The sequence below is a fragment of the Molothrus ater genome, chromosome 17 (assembly GCF_012460135.2).
Source record: "Molothrus ater isolate BHLD 08-10-18 breed brown headed cowbird chromosome 17, BPBGC_Mater_1.1, whole genome shotgun sequence".
NCBI classification, from domain to species: Eukaryota; Metazoa; Chordata; class Aves; order Passeriformes; family Icteridae; genus Molothrus; species Molothrus ater.
The window spans coordinates 6,835,441-6,860,453 of record NC_050494.2 but is presented as its reverse complement, the minus strand read 5'-3'; the positions used below and the strand labels follow the sequence as shown (position 1 = coordinate 6,860,453).

The window sequence follows — 25,013 nt, the reverse complement described above, 5'->3', positions numbered from 1 at the left end:
ATAGAGAGTTGTGGTTTTTGTTCTTCATTTTGTAAAAAAACCTCATTCTGCCCTTTGGGAACACCCTTTCCCTTTCACTAATTCCCAAAAAAAGCCTTGTGTTGGCTTGACTGATCCTTCCAGCCAAGGAGGACTGGACCTCTTTCTCTCTCTCTCTCCAGGACCCATCAATGTAGCTTCTGGTCTGGATCTTTCGATACAAGTTGCCTTCTGATAAGCAATACTGACTGCAGCACTTCCAAGCCCTTCTTGCCTGGGGGTTCAGAGGCCAAGCTCAAGACCTGCATTCAAACCAACTTACTTTCTCACCACAGACTGCCATTAGGGTACCACAATGTTCCATAACACTGATACAACACTTCACCTGGATCTACGGTTAACGGAGCAGTTTTGAAATCCTCCATAGCATCTACTCTGATAGTTTTCAGTAGGCAAGGATGAGCAAATGCTCTAAAAAAAAGGGACTTAACATTGCATATATAGAAAATGTTTATAGAGAAGATTCTGCTTTATAGGTAGGGCTTGACTATTAGCAATTTTGGCATCAGTTTTTTTCTGCCCTTGCAAGATTTATTAAATGAAAAATTTTAGTGGGGGGGGGATGGGGCTGATCCTTCACACCCTTACACATGATCCTCCACGTCAGTAGGAGCCTTGTTGTATTTTAAAATATTAAAAGCAAACTAATTTTGTAGTATTGTGATTCCAGCATGATGTCTCATCGAGATAGTCCTGTAGAATTGGGAAGCATAGTAATTTAGAGAGCTGTGTTCATTTCTTGACACTTTTGCTACTGTCTGGTGTTAGATCTCTGGGCTTGAAATGTCATCTAAGGGAGTAACTTGGGGAACAGATTTGAAGGGGGGAAAAGGAGGTGCTGTTTCACTTAAATGTTTTGATGAAGTTGGTTAAACTCTGGCTCACTCAGTTAATGTTTGTATGCATTGTTATGGCAGCACAAGCTTTGTATTACTGGGGAAGTAGGGAATGTGAGACCTAAAACCTGCCAGGGAATATTCCAGTTACACAGATATGGAATTGCTTTTTTATAGATGCTCTACCTGAAACATCATGCTGTATACATTGATCATGTTCATAATTTGAATTTTGTTTTATTAACAAAGAAGTAACCTGTGAATTCATTATGATGCAAATTTTAACACAAAGAAAACATCCAACATAAATTGCATATCATAACAATAATAATGTAACAACTAGGTGGAATTTATGTACAAGCTGAGGCTTCTACTGAGGTTGCCTGTGCTGTCTCTGCAGATAGCAACAGGTGTGACAAGCACCCAGCCTATAAAACTGGTCCAGGTACCGCAGACCACCACCTATATTCCAACTACTCAACCCACAATTGTAAGTACAGCATCATCATTTAAAGTCTGCAGCAATGCTGTTCCTGGCATTAAAATTGCTCAGTATCTCTGGGGGGTTGTCTCCGTCTGCTGTTGTATCAAGAGATGAATTCACTGGTATAGTCTCAACTTGCAGTGCAAAATGCTTTATTTTGCTGTGCAACATTCCACCCTTTCATTCCATTTGTGATTGCAAGATTTAGAAATCTTTAAGTCTGGCAAAGGCACTGAGGACAGGCAGAGGCCATTTCACATTACTGGTCTGTTTCATGTATATACTTGACCACAACATCAATGTAAATATATAGAATTCATTTAAAATATCTTTTAAATATCGTTTTGTCTATGGTATCCTAAAGAGATTTAGAGATTTAATTATTTCTGAGCTATGCTTGATACTCCTGTGACATCTCAGTATCTGTGAAAAAGAATATGCATTTGTCAGCAGTGTCTCTCCCATGCAGTCTTGCACATTAGCATTATGAAACGAGAAATCGCATTGGAATCAGACCTGGGTTTTTTCCATCAAAGGCTTAACCAAGGACATCCGAATTCCCTAGTGTCAGTCACAGTAGATGGGACAAAAGTGAGTTGGATTTTTGTATTTTGTACACCATATTAGCCCATTGTTTCAGCTGTTGGTGCTCTGCAGTGCTCATGTCAGAGCCAGCTACTGAGCTGATGCTGCCCTGGTCACGGCACGTGCTCTGCCTCTGCTGGGTTCAGCAGGGAAGCCCATGTGTGGGTAACTTCATTTCTGACTTAAAACACTGTTGTAAACCATCTGATTTACCAGTGTAGCTTACCCACACTGTGACTGTGAGGCCTGATGTGCTGTAGACGTTCCTCTGTGTCTCTCTTTCCCTGTGCACACCCCAGCTGCAGGACACACCTGGGTGTGTGTTGGTGGATACACGCTCATGCACAAACAGTGCTTTACAACCATCAGATTCCACACAAACACAGCTCTTGGTGGGGATGCAGACTTCCCACATTCCTCACAGCATTTCAATTCCACTTGGTCTCACCTGAGACCACTGTGCACCGTTGCAGCATTGGCCCTGAGTTGCTTGGACTGAACTACCATTAACAATAAGGTTTTGTATGTGTTTTAAAATCCAATAGCAGACTTCTAAGACATCAGGCTTCTTTTGTGAATAGCTGCGAGGTTGTAAGATCCTACGGTGGTTTTGTGTAATCAGAAAAATGGCAGTTACCCTCATCTGTTTTCTGTAACACAAAGTGTATTGAGTTATGTAAAGCAGAATTGGAAGGTGTGAAAGGTTTCCAACTTTATTTGTGCATGTTTATAACTTTGTACACATTTGCATTAGTCTTGCACAGCTACAGACACCTCTGTATTCTAATGACTGCACGTGCAATTTAAATAATTTTAAACCTTAGTGCATGTTTAATATGTATGCAAAATGTACATATGTGTAAAACTGGCAGAGGTGGAAAATTTACCTCTCAGGGAATGATCTTAACACATTTAAGGAGTCTCGCACATTCCATATTCTGATCGTGCTAAGAACTGAAATTAATTAATTAATTCCATGTGTGTAAGTGTGTATATTTAAAAGGCAACTGTGGCAACCTTAATTTCCCCACCTCTAGTACTGACAGTGACTTACATAATGGCTTCTTTAGAATTCAGTTTGCACTTTGTGTCCAACTAGAAACAACTTCCATTGTATCTTCTGGGTACCATTTCCACTGAACCTTGTAAACACGTCTGAAATCATTACAAAATGGCAGTAATTTTGAATTTATTTAGCAAATTGGTCCCATGTTTGTTTTTTATTCTTCCTGCAGTTAAAATAATGTAAAAATATGAACCCATCTTCTTTGCATTCCAGGGAATGGAATGAGTAGGCTTCTGGAAGGCACAGACTCAGTCACAAAGGAGCTGTAATCCATCTCAGCAGGGATACTCAGAGTCTTTGTGGAATATCATTAAGACACTCATGTGGTTTCTTGAATCAGTGTGGGGAAACATTGGGCTTCAGTGAACTTGTGTTTGTTCTTCCATGTCCTCTCTGGAATGTCACACTACCATTGGGGGAAGATCTGTGCATCCCTTTCAGGTTCCTCAAAATCTCACTCCCCGTTTCTTCCACAAGATGTTGTGAGCTGAAATGGATGCGTTTGTCTGATCACCAGTTGTGCATCACTGGAATTGTGTCGGAACACACTTTGCAGTTTGTACGGTAGAGACATTTCTAGACTTTCTCACGTTTTTGGAGGAAGGTTAAGATACAGACTTTAGGTTCAATAAATCCTCTTACAGATCTCCAGAGTGATGTGACCTTGACCAGATTGTTTAACATTCTTGTGCCTTTGTCTCTGCATCTGTAGAATCAATTACCACCTATAGAGATGTCCTGAAACTCCATTTGTTGAGATGTATAAATCATGATCAGTATGATGGAAGTGTAAAGTTTATTCTATATTAATATTTTTACAGGGTGTGTAAGACAGTTCCCAGTAATGCTGATGTTTTTGCTATTGATTTGTGCAGAAGTTAACTTAAGTACTTTTTTTTGTTCAAATGGATGTTCTTTGTTCTCTTCTGTGTAGACTGAATGCATGGGGGAAAGTTCCTTTTGGGGAAAAAGATTTAAGTAACGTGTAACGAGAATATACTTATAAACAAGGGTATTTTTGTACTCCAGTTTGATTTGTCAGAACTTTTTCAAATGACAAAGGATTTTCTTAGCCCTTTTTCCTCTTCCCACGTATTAGTTTGCAGAAAATACATAACTGGATGTAACTCTGAAACCCTCACCCTCCAAGCACAGGCAGTGTGTGCAGCCCCTATAGCACCTCCTGTCCCTGTAATTCTAGAGCAGTGATGAGAACACAGAAACTCTTGGCTATAGGGAAGTAATGCACTACTCCTCCCCTGGAATGAGGTAATACTGTGGTAATAAAGGTATTATTAGTTCTTGCACAAAATTGGAACTTGTTCTGGATTTCCCCTGGAAAACAAATCACTATTTCTGTGGTCATGTTTATGTGACCTTTAACATAACAATCTGTTTCTCTTGGTTTTAATCCACAGACCATTCCTGTAGTGGTAAGTCCTTCTGCTGGGACAGTGGCAATGAGAACTGGAGTTCAGTATGTTCAGACCACAATGCCAGTCCAAGTACGAAGAGTCTAACTGCTAACAAGAAGTTCATACAATTGTTGGAATAAAAAAATCTAATAGAAATGTGACATATAAACACAGTTTTTTGGATTAACCTCAGAGGTTCAGACTTTAGCTTTGTGTATGTGTACAAAGCATTAATTACACTACATTAATGTAAAGCATTAGTGCTGGCTTAGAAAAGCTAAGGACAGGTAAGATCCATATTAAATCTATGCTTCTTTTGTAAATAATGTACAATTTGTGGATGTCATTAGAGTACCATCTCCTTTTTATATTTGTATTGACTTTAACTTATAAAGAGTGTTTGAAGTTGGAAAAGGAAGGTTTAAAAGAGCCTTACCACAACCTAATGCTGAGAACTGGTCTTGGGAAACTGCATCAAATAATCTGATACAGAAAATCTGAACAACTTCTTGCATTTGGAGTGAAAAAAATTTCTGCACTTTGAAACTCTTGTGGAATTTTTCTGAACAACCAAGTGATGAAGGATATATCTTTTCAACTAACTCTATTAGGCAAATTATGGACCTGAAATCCATAAAAATGTAAACTGTTTTTCACAATGACCAGGCTGACAACAAATCTTAATGTTTACAGGTTAAAATTATTTTAAAATTTCATTCAGTCTAAGATCAGAAAATTTGCAAAGTGTAATAGCAGCTGGTTGTAGCAGGATTTCTGATTACTGATATCAAAGATTGAGGAAAGTTTGTTGCTATGCTTCACAGTTTTCTTATTTTTTAAAAATCCTCCCAAAGGACTTGGAAGAAGAACTAGGTGTGGAGAAAAACATGAAACATGGGCAAAGGACTTTTGATGCTGGGCCAGAGCATGTATTATTTATATGATGGAATTTATGTTTTTCTGTAAGCATGAAGCAGTGCAGTATGAGAGGAAGCACCCCCTGGAGATGCTGTCTGTTACACTGAGGCTGTAGTCCCATTTTGTATGTTGTGTAAAACGAAAGCATTGAACAAAGCAAAGGTGATGTATGTATATGAGAAAATTAACTGTATGATATCATTCCAGTACATCCTGTTGTACATTTTAGTCATGTTGATTTCTCCCATTGTTTATATAAGAATGCGGTTTGTACAGTCTCCAGCTAGTACCCAGATTAGAGGGAAAAAAGTATTAGAATAAAAAAAAAAAAAGTGAGAACAGAATATTCATTAATTGCAGTTGTGTCAAAACTAGCCTAGCTGGCCTTATTTGTGAAGCATAATTGCTTTTAGCATATGGAAGTATTTTTTCACATTTTCTTTGTATAAAATTTGTATTAAACTTAAATATCTTTTTTGACAATTGTGTTTCTTTGTGACTAAGACAGGTGACACACACAATATGCTTTGGGTTTCTCCCAATTTTTCAAGAAACGTCACAATTTTTTTATTAAACTGTTTTAGAAAAAAGTTCTGTGTTCCTGGATTTCCAGTTTTGGTTCAATCTGGAGGAAGGTTCATTTCTGCACAGTCTCCAGAGCACAGGTAATTTCACCCATGTTGGCATCTTCTGTCTCAGAAGTGTGGGACCTTTGGATCCAAGCCTGTCCAATTTATGTTGTGTATCATTTACTCAGTGGTTGGATTGGGGTTGGACAGATACATGTCAGTGTTAAGGGTATTTGTGAGTAGAAATGGGGCCTCTGAGTGCAACTGCAGCCCCTCAAGAGAGCATGAATTGGACAAGACTTCTCTGTGTGTGTCATAAGTAAAAAGAAACAGGAGCTTATTAAGCATTGTAAAATCCATGAATATTGTCTGAAGTTCCTGCTCCTGCAGTTACCTTGTTCTGGGCATTTGTAAAGCAATCACAGTTCGTGTTCCCAGTGCTACTGTTTACAGAAATGCATAAGAACTTGAAAGCCTGAAATGAGGTTTGGCCTTCCCCATGGACCTTGGATGCTGAAACAAGGCCCTGTGTTAGAGGAAAAAGTGATGTACAAATTGTAGGAAACCCCACTGGCTTTCTGACACCTGTTCCAGCCTGTGGAGGGTTTTTTTTTTTATTAATGAGCATTGTTTTTTTCTACAGAAGAAATGTTTTCTTTCCTTAAAATAACAGGTGACCAAATCCTAGTAAAGTATGTAGAAAATGTAGAAATACATAAAAACTACAGGTGAAGGAACTGAGCAAGACCTGTACATGTGTCTGTGCATGTTTCCAGGTCTTCTGCATGTGCCTAAGTACAAAACTGCTGTAGATCCCCTCTTCTGTCCATGATAAATTCCCTGGACAGTAAATCCTGATACTCTTGCTGGACTGAGAGATGAATGTGCCATGGTGACTGGAAGGAAGTGGTGACACCTGTGTCACAGATGTGTTCTGACTCTTGGTGTGTCCCACCCAAAGCTCTGCTAAGAAAGTCAGCAACAACACCAAGAGCTTTCAAACCTTGAAATATATTCTGAAAGTAAAATCTTCCAAGAATCTTTAAGAAAAAACCCAGAATCACTGCTCAGACAATTGACTAGATTAAGTCAGGTGTTAAATTTGGAATTTCAAGGAAGATCAATTAGCTGATGGATGGGGGCTTAAAAGCTGAAGCTGTGCTCTGGGACTCTGCAATCCCTGACATTTTTTATTATTTCAGAAGTTTATTTACCAGAGCACTTACCCTGTAAACATTAGTCAATTCTCCACTGACTCTGTCACAAATAGGAAGTTATATCACAAGTGAAGGAAACCATTCTTACAGCAGGGAAACCTTGAGGAAAAAATCCTTCTCAGCAAGCCCTGAGACCTGCAATGCCTGTGCTAGAAAAGTGACATTTTGCATGGAGTTGTGCTGAGGCCAGAGAGCAGCTCCTTGCAAATGCCCCCACAGTGTGTATGGAGAGGCTGGGTTTGCTCACGCTCACGATGTGTCACAGCTGCTGCCTTGGATTAATTTCAGATTTTCTGCTTTAGCTTGGCAGAAAATCCCCTCTCAGATCCAGCACTGTTTTCCCTAAATGTTTTTAGAGCTTAGGAGTATCCCTCAAGTTTGTGTAAGCCTTTGAGAGGTGAGGGCTGCAGCATTTGCTGCATCTCTAAGCCCTCCTTCCAGAGAGGCTTTGATCCTTCTCACCTTACCTGCTGCCACAGCAAGGGACAATCAGCCATTTTCAAACTAGAGATCCACCCAGGCCCAGAGAATTTAAATATTTTGACAGCAACATTACCAGGCCAGCCTTGAAACGGGGAGTACACATTCCACCTTTAGACCCAAGAGTGCTGGGAGAGAAGGCAGGTACTCCAGTCCCCCAAAATGTAAACATGTTTTTATTTAATGCCTTTCACTCGTCACAAGGTACTTTTCCCCATCCTCAGCCCCAAGAAGGCAGCATAAGGCACCGTGTAGGCACAGGCACAGTCCATGTACCCTCTTGGTGAGGTTCAAAACCACAGCCACAGTTCTTACCAGCAGTACCATGTGTCCTTTCTACTCATGTACACAATATGATTCTCCCCAGAGTTTGTTCTGGAGAAATGAACTATTAATTTAGAACAGTAAGACTTTCCCCACCCCTCCCAACCCCCAAAAGCCAGATGAAAAACAGGTACAGAGCTTAATACCAGAGTAATGAGATTAGTTCATAAATTAAAAAAATACAAAAAAAGGAAACAAAACAACAACAAAAAAAATCAACAGTTTCACTCCTATTTTCAGAAGGTCCTGTGTGATGTGATGGATCGTGCAGAGACTCCTTGCTGTGTCCTCTTCCCCTTTGAAAACCAAGGATGCTGACAGGGAGACCCAGACTTGTAGCATTTGCCTTGCTGATGGCAAAAGGGCCATCAGAGCTCTGTGCCTCCACCTCAGCCAGCAACTGCAGCATCCCAGGGACTGATCAGGAGCATTTTCCTCTGTCCAAAGGAAGGAGGACTTGAGACAATATTCTTTGGCTGCAAGTTCTTAAAGGCTTCCACTGAAAGGGTTCCCCTTCAAAAAAAAGAAAAACTGCAGTTGCTGTGGGATTTTTTTTTTTTACTAAGAAAACCATGAGAAATAGCTGGAACCGATGTAAGAGTCTGAGTGAAGCCCTCCCAGTGCTCAGATGTTGGGATCTGCTACAAATATTCAAGTTCCAAGGCGTGCCGAAGAGCTTCCAGGTCAGCGTGACAGGAGATTCTCCAGAAGGGCATGTTGTGCTAGAGTGAAACCAAAAGAGTGCAGGGTTTTGTTCCTGTTTTTGTATAATACTGAGATCAAAACAACTTCCTTAGCTTGTACCCTCAGGAACAGAGTTTTGTACTTGTCACAGTGCCAGAGGGAAGGAGGCTCGTCTTAGGGAGGGAGGAAGGGACAAAGTGGAAGTGTCTCTGTTGATCTGTGCACACAGGAAGACACATCCTCCACAACTGAGGAGTATCCTGCTTCACAGGTGATGGAGGATGTGGGCCTGGATGCTAAACTTTGCTCCTATTTCCTTACCCCCCCCAAATTAATTAGGAATGTTTCTAGAATTGCAGTGTTACTAGAAACAGTTTTAAGTGAATATCAGTAGTGGACGCTGTTATCAGTGATCCACAGACAAGTGAATTAAATCAATCTATTGGAAAAGGAAGTTATTAAAATGTATAAAAATGTAAATAAAGGGATAAAATACCACACAATCAAAATGCTTGCTAACAATTCGCTTTCCCAATTAACTGGAACAGTAGGTCATACTGCATTTTCTATAAATGTAGGAACAAAGCAAACCAAGACAGCTAAAGAGACTGAAATCCACTGCTCTGCAATTTCACTTTAAGCGGAAAAGTTGTTTCCTTCCCCCTCCCCCAGTTTCTATTAAACCCCTTCCATTAAATTATGTTTTTCTTTCTTAAACCAAAAGAAAACTTGGCCTCCCAGCCACTCCTGTTGTTCAGCAGTTACAGATTTATCACTCATCAGACAGGTGAAGAAAAATGACCCACAAAACTGGAGATGTTATCAGTGCTGTCAGCAGAGCAGCAAAAGGCTCTCTGCCTGTCCCCTCCCTTCTTTGTTTTTTCTGTATCAAGCTCAGGTGTGTAGAAGGTTTGATTAACGATTGCCATCAATCAAAGGCGGCAACAGCCCAGCAAAGAATGTGCTCTGCTGATGGCCGAGCTGCTCGGGCCAGGGACAGGAGGCCCTTGAAACCCCAGCAGGGGAGATTCCTGAACCTGCCCCCCTCCCCAGGCAGGCAGAAGCCCCTGCAGCCTTTGATGCACTCCTGCTCACTGAGCCCCTGCCTTTGAAGTGTGGCACTGAGCCCACAAGCAGCAGGCCACGGTCACTTCAGCCCCAGTCCTGCATTTGGGCTCTTCCTGACAGCTCCTTAACCCTTCCTGAGCTACAAAACCATCTGCAGTTGTTTTAGGTGGTTTTCCAAGGTGCAGATATTGTTGCTTCCACTGGGCAGGAAAAATACACTATAAAAAACTGTGTTTCTGCTGCTTTGAAGATAACCTGAGATACAGCTCTGGGGATAGAACATGTGCCCCCCAGCTTATTTTCTGGGATCCCTTTCTTACTTCTTTCTTTCTTACTTTCTTTAAGTCCTTTGCTCCTTTGTGCAACCAAAGGACTTAAATTTGCTTGGAAAGTCTTTGCAGTGAGAATGAGATACCAGGTTCAGCTGTACAGCTGAGCTCCTGTGATATAATATTTCAACATCACCTGAGCTACAGCATTTGTGTATCTGTTAAAAATTAAGGTTTGCTGAAGATGGAGCTCATTCAGCCAGTTCCTGCACTTCAACTCATGTGCAATGCTCCTGGAGCAAAGGCAGCTCCATCACATTTCTCCAGTCACCTCAGGAGCACAGGACCCAGGGTACACAAAGACATCTTGCAAATATTGTTTGCCATTAACAAATTGTATTCCTGGCCCTGTACAGCCAAATAAATTAAAGTTCCAGGCATGTTTCTGTTCTAAAGTTTAGGAAATGAAAACTTTGGCTGTTCCAATTCTCATTATTCATGATCACACTGCTTTTGCAGTTTCTGTTCTTTGTATTCAGTACAATTTTCTAGTTTCATTTTGCTTGTGAAATTAATTACATTGATCCAGAAGCTGTTGATGAAGGCAGCAACTCTGTACGAGCCCTTTGGTATTTGCTATAATGAAGTTACACTCATGATCTCAATGAGTCACAAATACAAACACATGTATGGATATGTGTAAGTAATAGTAAGTAATTCAAAACAAATTCCAACAAGTTAGAATTTACAAATCTGCATGTACAGATCAGAAATTCACTCTGCCTGCTCATCTGAGATCACACACTGGAATTTCCCTTTACATGTCTTTACAGCCATCATTAAGCAAGAATGATTCCTGGAACATGTGACACAGCAATTACCTGAAATATTGTACCAGCTGCCAAAGTGGGGGAGATTTAGAGTATGGAATTTCTGACAAGGTGATTGTTCAGTGTTTTACATATTAAGAAATGAGACCAATTGTAAGCTGCTTCAAATGGAGGGAGCTTCATTAAATTCTTGAATTTAATAAATAAACAAAGGGTCATTGCAATAAAAACTTGGAAGAATCCAGCATGGCATACACAAACTTTACCTTTTTTGCTCCCTGTTCCTCTTCAACACCATCTCCTATTACAATGTACACGGCTTTCCTTCCAAACCTCTGCATTATTCTTTCAAAACAGCTCTCTTTCCCTGGGCAACACAAGAGAAGATACATTTTTTAATCTGGACACACACCACAGGCAGAGCTAACATTGAGGCACAGTTATCCCCTGACTGAACTGGCTGCAGCACTCTTTGCTTTCTTTTTAAACTGGATCTTCTTCTGAGGCAGATCCTCTCCATCTCAGGACAGTCACCAGCACTTGTTTGCCAGCCAAGGACCTGCAAGTGCTGCCAGTTTCCTGTGAGCTTTGTGACTGTGGAGCCCTGCTTAGGCCACCAGCTGGCAGACTGATGTGACACTGGTGCATTCAGTCTCCAGAGCCCTCTTCTGTTCATTCTGGTTGCAGTAAAAACATGAAAATGCAATCCTCAAACACACCAGAAAGAACAGAACACAAAGAATCCCCAAGCCAACCCTACCAGTACTCATCACTCACAAAGCTTCACAAAGCTCATTCAGCACACTTGACCCCTCTGCAAGAGCAAGAGCATCCAAAAAGTGTTTCTGTAACAGCTCCAACCAGACCTTCCTTCCAGCTGGGTGCAGCTGGACATCCCACGAGCAGACAGTGCTCCATAGGGTACATTTCTATGTATCTGGCTCACTTCCCCTTGGAGACACTTGAGAAGTGTTTTTTAGACTTTTTTTTTCCCCCTGCAGTCTGTACTAGGTTAAGTGTGGGAGTCAGGATGTGAATTAGACATCTGTAAGTAGGGAGCTAAAAATAAAGCTCACTCATTGCATGACTTAGGGACAAAACTTCAGCCTGCCTTAGGTAAGGCCTCAGTCAGTTTGCTCTTACCTGTTTTTGTTGCACTGTAAATGTTTTCAATGGGGAAGACAGTGCCCAGCCCATAGAGAAGCACTTTAGCCAGAGCTGGTATAAGCTGAGTTGTGGTGACCAACACATTCACACAGTTGGGCCTAGGAAACAGAGGTTATTAGAAATCTGGGTTTATTTCTTTCATCCTGGACTGAAAAGTGGTAGGAAGCAAACTGTTCCTGCCACTGAAGTTCCCAAGCCAGTGGGGGATTTTGCAGCCAGAGGGAGATAATGTGAGAACCAGAAATGTCTTTTGATCAGCTCAGTAGAATGAAAAAAACATCAACCAGACGAGCAGCAGTGATGCAGCCTTACTGCAAGCTTGCCAGGATTGCTTTGGTGGGAATTTAAACACAATGTAGTAATGTCCATGCTGGGTTCTGTGAGTGAGCATGTTCAGGGACAGAAGGGCTCTTCCCTCTCCTCTTTTGTAAACCTGAAAATGGAGCCATGGCTGAGGGAGCCAAGGAAAGGCAAGGACAAGGATTGTTTTGCTTTTGCTCAGCTCACCCCAACCCTCCATAATTCAGCCTGGCAAACATGTGCAGACTGGCCTCCCACAGGCTTGGCCAGCCAAGCCCTGTAAATGTGTCTCAATTTGTTTAGAGGGGGGAAACAAGGGAAGCAAAGGAGCTCCTGGATTAAACCCACAGGCAATTCCTGGAGCTGCTCTTACCTGGAATGTATCAAATTCAGGGCTTTCAGAGCATGGGTGAGCCAGAGATCAGTCAGAGCCTCCAGTTCTGCTCTCAGCTGCAGCCAGGTCTCCCTCTTAGGAGCTCCTATTAAACCTGCAAGCAGGGAAAGCACACAAAGGGAATTGCATGGGAATGCCAAAGGGCACCTGCCTGTGCTCTGAACCCTCCCACTGCCCCTCTCTTGGCCCTGGTGCCACTGCCTCCCTTTGCCACTGCCATGAGGCTCAGCTCCTGCACAATCCTCTGCTGCTGCAGCTCAGCTTCCTTCCCCTCTGCTGGAATGGCTCAGTCAAGCACACATGGGAGGACCTCCCTGGAACACCTTTCTTGGAGTGAGCATGAAGCTTGCATGGGAAGGGAGCAAGAAGATGGAAGAGCTGTGTAAAGTGGGCAGTGACCTGGGCAGAGACACACCTGAGGCCAGGATGGTTTTGTTCCTCCTGAAAAGCCATGCCCCATTTCCAGTGCATGCAGGGTAGACTTGTCCTCCAACCAATAAATAAATTGTGGTGATGCTTTGAGTTTTGCTTCTTTCTTTTCCTAGTCAGAGGGAAACCTGCACTGATGTACTGAAAAGGAAGCTGAGAGTCTCTTGGAAGACCTGTCTGGAACTAGGTGAGATGAAGGAACCACCCAGGGAATCCTGATTTCTGGTGGTATTGTTTTAGGGGAGCTTAAAGCAAGTAGCTATAATACAAGGAAGCCTTCAGGCAGCAATCAGACATGCTGTGTATAAAAAAAAAGGACATATTTAGTTTTGAACTGTTTGCTTGCCTGCTAAGCATTCTGGAAAATTGGAGAAGGTTACTTTCCTGCCAAATAAATTACAAAACAATACTCCATACTGGGACCTGAGTCTTTCTCAAACCACAAACCACGTATTTTAGTGTGACTCCCACAAGCCTTGTACAGAACCACATTTCAGGGTGACTGCGGGGGCGCTTGCTCAGCTCACTGTGAAGAACACCATGAGGCTCCTACACCTGCTCCAGCGATGGCCCCAGAGGCTCTGCAGTTTTTGGGAGGATGGAAGGCCTGCTGCTGGCCTGGGCAGTGGCACTCACCCCCCACATTGTTTCTGTAGGTGTTGTACATCTCTTTGACCCGGCGGTAGCGGAACGCCAACTTCCTCATCCAGTCCACCCCGCCGTGGACGCCCGAGCCCAGGCACAGGTTTGCACTGGCAGTGGAGCTGTGGAAGCCATCTGCAGAGAAGTTGTACGTGCTGGGAGGAGGCAACGGGAGAGGTCAGTGTAATTACAGCCTGCACAGTGCCAGCAGGGAGGGGAAAGGGCTGAAAAGAAATGTGGGGACAAGAGGCACACACAGGACACGCTGTACGGAACTGAAGTTCATCTTCAGCACAATTAGCAGCACAGATCTAAAAATATGTTCTGTTCCTGCATCGATTTCTCGCAATAATCACCCATAAAACCACAAATTGCGAAGCTCAATATGAGTTCTGCACATTTCATTCTTTTCCTTTTGTTGCTCTGCAGGCAACACTTTGGGGAAAGCAGATGGAATTGTACAGAAGTAGTTTCTATGAACATGATGACCCAACTCACACAGGTAATGGTAATGTTTGGTGCATTTTGGGTACAAGTTTCAACAAAGATCTGGCATGGCAAAGTCCAGCTCCTCTCTACTTAGCCCATTCACTACAGATTGGAGAGTGGGAAACCTTTCAGTCTGGTTTTGAAGCATTTTGGCAACAGCTGTGACAACTGTCTGGTGAAATCATATATGAACCTGGTGTGGTCTGACTGGAGCTCAACCTAATTTGGACATACTTCCCAGAATGGTCCAAAGCTCAGCATAGTCAGGGCCTGAGAGAAGGCACAGACACAACAATGTGAGAGAGGGGACGCTGTACTTGTGTGTGCTCAATAAATGCAGACAGCATGGAGCCAGGAGGGGAGACAGTGCAGGTCTGAGAATCTCTGGCCAGGCCCCTGCTACTTCCAAATGGCTGGGGACTGCCTGTCCTGCAGCTTCCAGCTTGGGACACCCCATACCTTAGATCCTGACCATTATCATCTGATGATACATCATCTATGTGGATCTGGTCGCAGTCCTAGGAGGCAGATGAAAAAAAAATACAATAGTGAGTAAATGTTGTGGGTAAAAAAATTGAAATAATGTAATGCAAAATCACTTTAAGTGTAATATCAAGGAGATAAAATCTTACAATTTGCTAGTATTGTAGTCTAGCCAGTTAATTGTTAGCAACAAGTATCACATAGCACTTGCACAAAATATGAACAGACAGAGAGTGTGTGTGAGATCTGCTGTTATCTAAGGGCACAGCAGCTCTTGAATAACCCAGTGAGTGGAACTCCTTATGCAGACAGACATGGAGATGCTTGTGTTTTAGCCAGGAAAGCTGAGTTTTTTTCTGCTCTGTATGCATGATAAGGCAGAGACTTGGCAGCCTTTCTCCCTGTGAGAATACTGCTCTGGACAGGAGGTGTGTGCCCACATAATTACAGGGGAGAAGATCTGTCCCAGGGAGATTTCCAGAGAGCCTGTCCTGCCTGTCCTGCTGGTGCTTTCCCAGTTTGCTCCGAGGGGGCTGAGCTGCCTTTGATGTGCAGGGAAGCTGGGCTGAAGCACTGAAGGCAACAAACACTCCTTCACTGCCCCAGCCCCAGAGTGAGCTGAGGAATAATGTGTGTCAATAATGAGGAAATCTGTGCACAGGAAATTTAACCAGAATATACACTTGGAGCTCAGCCTGCATGAAGTATGTGCTTGAGATCTTATCTTCCAAAATCCCTCATTGTTCAAATGGGGGAGGCCCTGCCTCAAAAATGTGAGAAATGTTATTCCTTTGGTTTCTTTCCCAGTCTCAGCATTAAGATTAGGAAGAGAAAAATTGGGAAGTTTCCCCCTGCACCTTAACTCTCCTTTCTCCATGAGCCTTACAGGTGAGAGCAGAACAGAAAGCCTGCAAGCTGATGAACACTATATTTTATTTTGGCTGATTTTTCAACAGAGTTTAAAAGCTGTGACAGTTGGTACCACAGGACTGTGGAGTCAGAACAACTGCAGATAACCAAGGTAATTCTTCACCACTTCAGTGTTCTGTAAATCACAGAATTTATTTTACCTTCTTTACACAATGATGAGCTTGATGAATTACTTTAAACTAGCCCCTTTCAAAAAAGGAAAAAAGAAATCCCCAAACAAGTAACCAAACTCTTTGTCAGTGGCAAAACATGACAGATGGTTCTTGTGCATATGAATGAGATTTTCTGCAGCATTTTAGATAATTCTCAAAATGACACACAACTGCATCTTGCTCTCACCTCATCAGCCCTCTTATCACCCCCTCACTGGGGTGTATATTGCTGTATATAACTGCAGCCAAGCAGCTGAAGAGCAGATCCCTGCTGGCACCTCTCTCCTCCAGCCCCAGAGCTGCTGTGCCCCACGCTGGGGTCAGCCCACTGCACTCCAGCTGTGCCACTGCATGAAGTCAGGGCAAAGGCATTTGTGCAGGGATCTGTTTTTCTCGTTTGTGAATGGATTGTTCTGTACACTGAAGTGTGACAACAGTAGCTATCACATTTCTGGGTTAATAAAACACCCTGACACTGCCTGAGACACTACCTCATAGCTGCACCTCTCGTGTTACCCCAGCCACAGCCTGCACCTTCCACCCCTGCTCACAGGCTGCTCCTGCATCCTGCAGGGCTTCCCTGACATCCCAGTGAGAGGGGAATCACACACACTGAGACACCTCAGCTGCTGAAAGGAGGAGGTTGCTGGAATGGCAGGAAGGAAACCTGGCCCAGGTTTCACATCTGCTGCTGGTTCTTCAGGTGGGATCTCAGGGGGGATGGTGTGTGACACACACAGCCTGTACCCCACACAAGTGTGTGAGCCCTCCCTGCTGGTTTTCAGCTGGGATCTCACAGATGGTGTTAGCACACCCAGCCTGTAGCTCAGGCAAGTGTGTGAGCCCTGAGCCAGCCCTTGCAGCTCTGGGCACTGAGCTGGTTTTACTCTTGGGGTGTCTCTGGGTGCTGCACAAGCTGCCTCCAGGTGGGAGCAGCCACGTTTAGAGGAGCCTGAGCTGTTTTAAATGGCACTGCTGGCTTGGAGCAAGCCTCTGCTGCCTCCCTGTGAAATACAGGGCTCCTGAGAGCTGCTTCTGGTGTCCCTCACATTCCCTCTGAATACTCCCAAGGAATGTCTCATGCAGGTATAAAACAACTTACAAAGACACACATAGTCTATTTGGGGATCAGGACTGGGCTAGAGAGTTTCAAACATCTCATGGATTCACTGATCAGTGGAGCCTGCATCCCTCATTAGGAGGGGTTAACACTCCCCAGAACACAAAACCTCCGGGGATGGCTCCCAAAGGCAGCAACTTGTAAACACACACTAATCCCCTTGTTTGTCAGCTCCTCATCCCCTTGCCAGTCCTCCTGTCCTTAATACCTGTTTTCCAGACAGCTAGACAATAATATCTCCAGAGGGGCTGGGGGTGGAAGGTGCTGTTCTTTAGCCAGCATTGTGCTGTGAACAAAAGGCATCTGGGAGAAAAGCACAACCCTGGGAAGGCCAGAGTTTGTATTTTAACTTCACTGTGATTTTTAACCCTGGGTAAGTTCTTTTCTCCCTGATTCTCGTAAAAAGGGGAGCAAAGAGGGAGAATATCTGCTGTCAGGTGAATATTTGCTGATACACTCTGCAGCATGATCAGAGCCCTTTGTGCAAACACCTTGCATGGCTCACACTCGCACACTGTAGGGATTTCATCTGCCTGTAGGACTTCACTTGCTGACAGAGAATCCCTTTCTGTAAAAAGACTGGAAGTTTTCAGTAGGAGTCCAAGACTTCTGCAGTGTACCCCCTGCCCTGGGGACCAGTGATCAGCCTCCTCCCACACAACCACCCGAGTTTTGGGGTGAATCTGCTGGAACCTGGCTGCCTACTGCACTGCAGCACTGAGAGAGGATGGGCTGCAGCAGGATGGATCTGAAGAGCTCCACCTGAATGGAACTGCCCAGCCAAAATGCCCTCAGCTAATGCATCCAGGAAACAATTACCTGAATCCCTTCTGGGTAGATCCTAAGAAAAGATAAAGCCCTGGCTAACCAGAGTTTCAGAATCTTTTGTTTTTTTGGTTTTTTTTGGACAGCAAAAAGGTTGCATTCCAGCTCAGGCTCCTCCCTCAGTTTTTTGCCAGGTGACATCACATCCTCACCAGACTAAGGAGGATCACACAAATTCTCCCAAGGGCTGTGCAAACCTTGCTGTACCTATGGACAAATGTTTTGTCCTCATCAGGCCCTTCCTGGGAGTGCTTCAGGAGGGCTTTGCACCCTGGCAGCACCTTCTGCTCTGCACAGCACTGCAAACTGCAGCCAGCAGAACAAACCATCCCCCTGTGCTAAGGCAAGGGAATTGATTTCCTTGTCCAACCTGCCCTCTGGAGAGGATGGGTGACATTTTCTCCCCTCTTTCCCCTTGTTCCACTGTCAGTTCTGAGGCCAGCCATGCTCTGCTTACTCCAGTCTGCTGGACCCCCAGAATGGCTGAACTTGGAATTGTGCCAGGGGAGCATTTTCAGTGCTTAAGAGAATTCCTGCTGTGGTTTCAGATGGGAAACTCTCCCCCTGCTCTCTCAGCACAAGAGATGGTCAGAGATGGTTTCAGCTCACTTTGTGTGGTACAGGCCAGCATTGCACCACATGATGGTGCTAATGTACATGGTAATGCATGAGGGGCCACAGCTGAATCTATTCCCGGGCTGGTTTTTACAAATCCCTTTTTTCATTTTTAAGGATGTTATTCCCTGCGATTTTTTAAGCCCAGTACTCAGTGATGTATGATCCTTAAATACCACTCTGTGAATACACAAAGGTGGCTTTTATTTATCATCCTAAATGAAGGAGTAGGGTGGGTAACTCTGGGTGACTCTGTTACTGCAAATTCCTCCAAACTGACATGGCTTTTTTGGAAAGTAAAATTCTGTAAGGCACGTTTACTTTTCTTTAATTCTGCATCATCATCAATTTTTCATTGAAAAAGCTCAGCTCAAACCAAACCACCAGTGCCCAGAGCTGTTACTGACTGACAAATGTGCACAATTTGACAAAGGCCAGACAATTTGCTGCTTCATTTAAAATCTTAGGGCAGTAAGTGAAAAAGGAGAAAACTTATTTTAAAACTGGCAATTCTTGCAAAAATCAAAAAGGCAGAGGGGTTTTGTAAGGTCACTGTGCAGGACATGGAGCTTTATTGAATCACATATTGAGATCTGATGGGTGAAAGGTGATGGTTCTGTAGTAAATATTATCACTGCTTAAATAATGCCCTGGGCTCCCAAAGAGGAGCTCTGTTTTCCTTTTCCTAAGAGAAAGATTTTACTTTGTACTTTCCATGCCCTCATCACAAACTCCCTCTATGAAAAAAGTTGAAAGAAGAAAAATCTGTCAGTTCAGGTGCTTGTGTTTGAAAGGAAATAACAATTCCCAGCAAGTGACACCTCAGGACTGCCAGAGCCAGGGGGCAGGAAAGGCTGTGCCTCCCCTGACAGAGGGGACCACACTGAAATCCAGCACTGAAGGAACCACAAATTCCCACTGAACTCCTCAGGCACAGAAAAAGTTTCTCTCCTTTCATCTGGCACAGCAACAAATTCTTCCTTTTTCAAGTGAAGGAAAAAAAATAAAAATAAAAGACCACAGAAGTCTGCCCGGGGATGCCAGGTTTTTCTTTTCCAAATGCCTCCAAGCTGTGTTTTCATTCCAAGGTGCCCAGAGCTCAATCCCCACCTCATCACCCTGTACCTGATCCATTCAGGCTGAGTGCTCTGGCTGCAAATTCCAGCACATTTCCACTCCTGCTGCCCAGCTGCTCCTCAGCATCCTGCCAGCACCACCTTGCCTGCTGTTTACCACACACTCTAAAGGATTTTTGCTTTGTATGAGAGAGAGTCAGGTCTAACCATGTCACCAGCAGCAAAAATTCTTCCTCTTGTTCTGTTACATTGAAACTGCCATAGTTTCATCCTGCAGTATTCCTGATCCTGAGCAGAACCTCCTGCTCTGTCTGTGCAAAACCTTCCTCAACAACAGAGCAACATTTTCAAAACCTCTGCTTTGGCTCACAGCTAATTGCTGCCTGCCCCCATAGGATCGATGCCAATTTAGCTGAATAAAATTATTAAATAGCAAATTTCAGGAGAAGAAGCAGCAGCAATGTCCTCATTATTGCATTTAGGAATAATTTAATAAACCTGCAAATTATTAAATTTAATAAATTTAATAATTTAGTAAACCTGCAAAAAGCCATCATTGTTAACTGACTATTTAGACAAAAAGAAATCCTGAACAGAATGGAGGTGTCCAAGGGATGCTTCCAATAAGCCAACTAAGGTCCACTTCTCTGGGGTCAAAAATAAAGTTTCTTGGCCAAACTCCCCCAAGTTTGTAGACTACATGCAAATGATCACAGAGAAAGATGTTAAATAAAATAAGCAGCCACATACCTCCAGGTCATTGAAGAACAGATGTGTATCTGCAAGGTTAAAGATCATTTCTTCCATCATGAGACCTATCCTCACAGAGGTTGTGGTGTCCTGTCAGGGGAAAATCAGGTTTTTTCCATTCACTTTGATTTTCTTTTTTGGGGATAGGTGTGGGGGGTGGGACATCTTAGACCAAACCCAGGATCTACACATTCCTATTTCTTAAGACACATTTATTAAAGTAATTTTACTTCCCAAGTGTATTTTAACATTAACATGATTTTCCCATCCTTTCTTTTGCTCTCCTAGATAAACAAAATTTTGTTCTTTGAAGGAAGTCTGTGACTCACCCTGACCACTAACAGCCCACACACCTCAGATGATACAAAGCTCCTTTAAACACCTGAAACTATGCAGGAATTGCTTCAGTAGTTTAGACAAAAAATTGATTTCCAATAGCATCAGCAGTGACTGGTTTGGGGGTATTACCCAGCAACACAACATGCAGAGGGTCATTCTTTCCTGACTTGTCCCTCAAACCAACAATTCCATTTCCATTGAAGCTGCCTACTAATTTACCAGCATCAGCAGAGTTAAAACTGCCCCATCCTGCCATGTAAACCCAATTATTACACAATAAAATCCTTTTCCAGTACAACTACTGCAGCCTTGCAGAGCCTCAACTGCAGCCCCAACAGCAGCAACACCAAATAACAACATTGCTTAAAAAAACCAAATAACATAAAATTTACCAAAAAAAAAAAAAAAAAAAAAAAAAGACACAGCACAAATGCAGGACAGGTTCATCTGTCACTGCAGCTGGTGTTGGGAATGGCAATGCCCCCAGTGGCCCTGACTGTTCCCAAACACCTGGGTCTGATGCAGCCCCTCCCAGGAGGTGCCAAACTGCCTCCTGGAAGGGAAGGACCTGGTGCAGAAGCTCTGCCTGCCTGTGGCCTTTTCAAACCACTGAATGTGAAGATGCACGTGCTGGCAGCTCTAAAATATCTCCTGCACCTCCATAAGCACAAGTGAATTTTCTCACACCCAGATCCTGCTCCTGGCCAGCATCAGTGACAAAACCCTCAGTGAATTCCCCTGGAGAAGGATGGTGCTACCTGCAGCTCTGCTTAAGTGAGTTTGGTTAATTCATCCTAGAAAATGAATGTTTTTCCCAGCTGAGACAGCAGTGAGCCTGTGAAAGGGCTGTCACTTCACTGCCCAGCAAGCCAGCAAGCCAACCACCCCTCCTGCCCCAAACAACCAGCCCTGTTCCTAAATCCACAGCAAGAGCACAGAAACACATTGATGCAAACAGTTACCAGCAGTGCATTTTCTCATTCATCAAACAGCTCAAAAACAGAAGCAAAAATAATCTGTATTTAATTTGATAAAGAGTCACAGCACAAAAGCATTGTGCCTGCTCAAACTGAACAACAGCAGACAACTTGGAAAAAGCCCACATGCCCACAACAGAATTTTCTTTTTGTTGTTAATTCATCTTCAGTAGGTCAGGCATCTCATTTTGATGTATAAATCTGCCTTGCTTTAGCATGGTGTGTGACTTCAGCAGAGGAAACCCACCCAGTCAAACAGAGTCTGTGCTCTAATTTTCTGCAGATTTCTGTGGGTCCTGTTGCTGCATGACAGCACAGTAATGAACTGGCTGAGCAGCTCTAACAGGGAGCACAATGTAGGGAGGGTGAGCACATTTCAATCAACCTTTGTGGCAGACGCTGCTGACATGGATGGTGTAGGACACACCAAGCTCATTATTGCACATTCCTGGTGAAGTTCTCTTTAATTAGAGCAGAATGGCCGTGGTTGCAGCCGTGTGTGACTCACAAGCCCTGTGCCCATTGCAGAGAAGCTCTGTCACTCATGTTTAAACATTCCTGATGCTGTCCCACAAACAAGGGCACAAAGCAAAGACTCCAACAGACTTGCCTTGAGCATGTCTCTCATTTTCAGCCCCAAACCTGCTCCCCTGATGAGGCACAGGGACACAGACATAATCAGGGCATTTCACTGTGGCCCCGTAGGAACAGCACTGAATCAAATTTTACTACCCAGGTGTAGTTACACGGGGGAACTGTTTTGAAGAAAATATGCTGCTAGGAAGAAATTATTTTGTAAAATGGTTTTTAATGAAGCAATTTATTTTTATACATTTCAAGGATCATTAGCCTTTAAAACTCTTTCAGGAAATCTCATTGGTTGCTATCTGTCATTTATCCTCTAAGTTTCATTTTAGCATTATTGGTATTAATCACTAATGGGGAGTAGGAAACATTTCCACAGTGTATGAAGTTACCTTCTCTTTTACTAAACAATATGGAAACCAAACTGTAGATGAGAGGGGGGGTGGGGGGAAAAAAAATCTTTCTCTTGAGATACAGAATATGATGGAATGAAAACAAAACAGAAAAATGCACTTTACCACCCAGAGGGGAAGTGTTTGGGGAAATGATTTGGCACCACTGCTTCCACAGTGTGGACATTTCCTCCACAGCAAGGCACAACTCCAAGTCCTAAAGAGGCTGATAAAGTTTTAAGGCCAACCAGCACTCCCAGTGTGACAGAGGTGTCTAAAGGCACGAGGCCAGGGTTCCTCCAGCAGTTCTTTATTTGCAGTGCTGTAGCATCCAGAAGCACCAGTCCCAGAGGCTGTGCCCACCCCAAGGAAAGACACAGCTCCTACAGTGTCCTCCTTCCTTCAGTTCAAGGAGGAATAAACAGGAAAATCAGGCTGCACCAAAATGAGATTGGTATATCCAAATTCTCTGTACAGTGTGTAAATAATCAGAAAGAGGATTATGAAATTTGTGTGAAGATGCTGATGGAGTGCTCTTCCTGGGCACAGAAACTCTGTGCCACTGAGGGACATCTCTGTGCTGCCAGTGGTGCCCACGTAGGAGCAGTGTGGGTTCAGCAGAGCAATGGGAAGTTCCCAGTGCTCCCTGCTAACATCCTTCTGTAGGAAAAGTGTGCCCAGGAGCCCTGGGAACGAGTTCCTCACTAACACATCCAGCCAAGGCTTCCTGATGCATGTGAAGCCCAAGGACCACAGACAGCCTGAAATCAAATCTCCTCCAGGAACCACTTTTTGCAGTGAAAACAGATTAATCTAAAAACTCAACTCTCAGTGCTTGTTTAGTAACTTTAGAAGAGCGAGGTCCTCCCTGTGCTAATCTAGGAGTCATGCTTTCACAAACAAGGACAATGAGAGGCAGGGGTGCAAAACAGGCAATAAACTCCTTTTGTAAATAAAACTTACAGCAGCACAGAGTATCCCCACATGCCTCATCTCTGCCATGCTCCATTGGTGGAATTTCCTTCAGGGTCAAAATGTAACAGCCCCACAAATTACTTTTAGTGCAAACCCCCGGTGCTCAGACCCAGCATTCCTGATCCTCCCCAGCACAGCCTCAACAGCTGCCTCCCATGGAAACCTGGGGGAGACAAGCATCAGGAGGGAAGGGATCATTCTGAATTGTTCATTCCTTCTCAACACACCCTCCACTCCCACTTCTGAAGAACAGCAGTCACTTTCAGAGCTGCCCATTTCTCCTCAGGGCACACCCTGAGAGAACCGAGAGGTAAAAAAGCTCCCACTCCCTATTGCTGCTTCATAAACAACAAGGGATCAAAACACACCAAGAGTAAAGTCCTCTTTCAGCATTTTGCTCAGAAATGTTTTCTCTAGAGAGCCTCCTGGGACACGTCCCTGCTGTTTCTGGTGAGCTGCTGCCACTGCTGGCAATGCCACCCCTGGTGAGGGAGGCAATTCCCACCCCAAGTGAGGCCCTGCCAGCCCCATCCCCACATCCACTTGCTTTGGGGAGCTTCTGCTGCCTGTTTAGCACAGCTTGAGGAAAACATGGGCAGCAGCAGCCTGTGGAACACGTTGTAAAGGAAGACTAAAGCACTCATTTAGCAAGGAGCTCATTTTCTTTCACATCCCAGTGGCACAAGCTCACACAATTGTTGCCAGTGCTGCTCTCAGTTTGGCACTGTTTCTAACCCTTGAACTAGCTCTCTACATTTGAAATGAGTAATGTTTTAAAAATTACAATTTGAGTTATGTCCTCCAAGCTACTAACACCTCGCCTAAAATTAATTTCTGTTTCAGTTTTCATTTTTAACCTTTGTTTCAAGTAATAATACGACAGAAGATTGCCAAAAGGACCTTGCTGAACAGCCTTCAGTTTGTATTGAAGACAATTTCCATGAAAACTGGAGGTGAACAAGCAAATATTTCCCTATGACAGCAGTGGGAAGGCAGATCTGCTCACACCACACAAAACTCCCACTACTCTGTATTTATCAGAGCAAAGGGAATGCAGAATGGGCATGCACACCCAAATCAGCTTTAATTGCTGCCAGGATGCTGCAATGTGCACGGTGCTGCTCCCCAGAGCCTCTCCAGGAGCTGCACAGAAGCCCTCACACTGCAGAGGTGCTGGCTCTACCTCCACAGCAGCCCTTGGGCATTAAATTATACAAAACTGCACCCCCGGGACCCTCCCAAGGGCTCTGCATTAAAACCACCCTTGAATTACACAGACTGCACCCCCAGCACCCTCCCAAGGGCTCTGCATTAAAACCACCCTTGAATTACACAGACTGCACCCCCAGCACCCTCCCAAGGGCTCTGCATTAAAACCACCCTTGAATTACACAGACTGCACCCCCAGCACCCTCCCAAGGGCTCTGCATTAAAACCACCCTTGAATTACACAGACTGCACCCCCAGGACCCTCCCAAGGGCTCTGCATTAAAACCACCTTCCCCCAGATCTCCTGGAACACTGAGCTTGATTTTTCACGCACTGCTCCTACTTGCCCTGGAATATGCACTAAAAGGCCACGGAATTGT

General features: G+C 43.9%; 2 protein-coding genes across 7 annotated transcripts in view; one reads left to right on the top strand and one right to left on the bottom strand.

Annotated features, from left to right (window-relative positions):
• The window catches only part of ZMYND8 (zinc finger MYND-type containing 8), a 48,951-nt gene extending 43,125 nt beyond the window's left edge, over positions 1–5,826 (top strand). For 5 of the 6 annotated variants that reach the window (XM_036395439.1, XM_036395444.2, XM_036395440.2 and 2 more), the window contains exon 21: positions 162–5,826. In XM_036395439.1, coding sequence (XP_036251332.1) covers positions 162–176 — 15 coding nt within the window. In that variant the 3' untranslated portion in view covers positions 177–5,826. The remainder of the gene's footprint in view (positions 1–161) is intronic. The other variant, XM_054516633.1, reaches the window with a different exon arrangement.
• A 1,943-nt stretch (positions 5,827–7,769) lies between these two features.
• EYA2 (EYA transcriptional coactivator and phosphatase 2) overlaps positions 7,770–25,013 on the bottom strand; it is an 87,556-nt gene continuing 70,312 nt past the window's right edge. The window contains exons 10-16 of the mRNA XM_036396000.2: positions 20,157–20,246; positions 14,665–14,723; positions 13,711–13,871; positions 12,625–12,739; positions 11,928–12,049; positions 11,051–11,151; positions 7,770–8,655 (exon numbers count right to left, since the gene is read on the bottom strand). Of these exons, the coding sequence (XP_036251893.1) occupies positions 8,575–8,655; positions 11,051–11,151; positions 11,928–12,049; positions 12,625–12,739; positions 13,711–13,871; positions 14,665–14,723; positions 20,157–20,246 (729 nt within the window). The 3' untranslated portion in view covers positions 7,770–8,574. The remainder of the gene's footprint in view (positions 8,656–11,050; positions 11,152–11,927; positions 12,050–12,624; positions 12,740–13,710; positions 13,872–14,664; positions 14,724–20,156; positions 20,247–25,013) is intronic.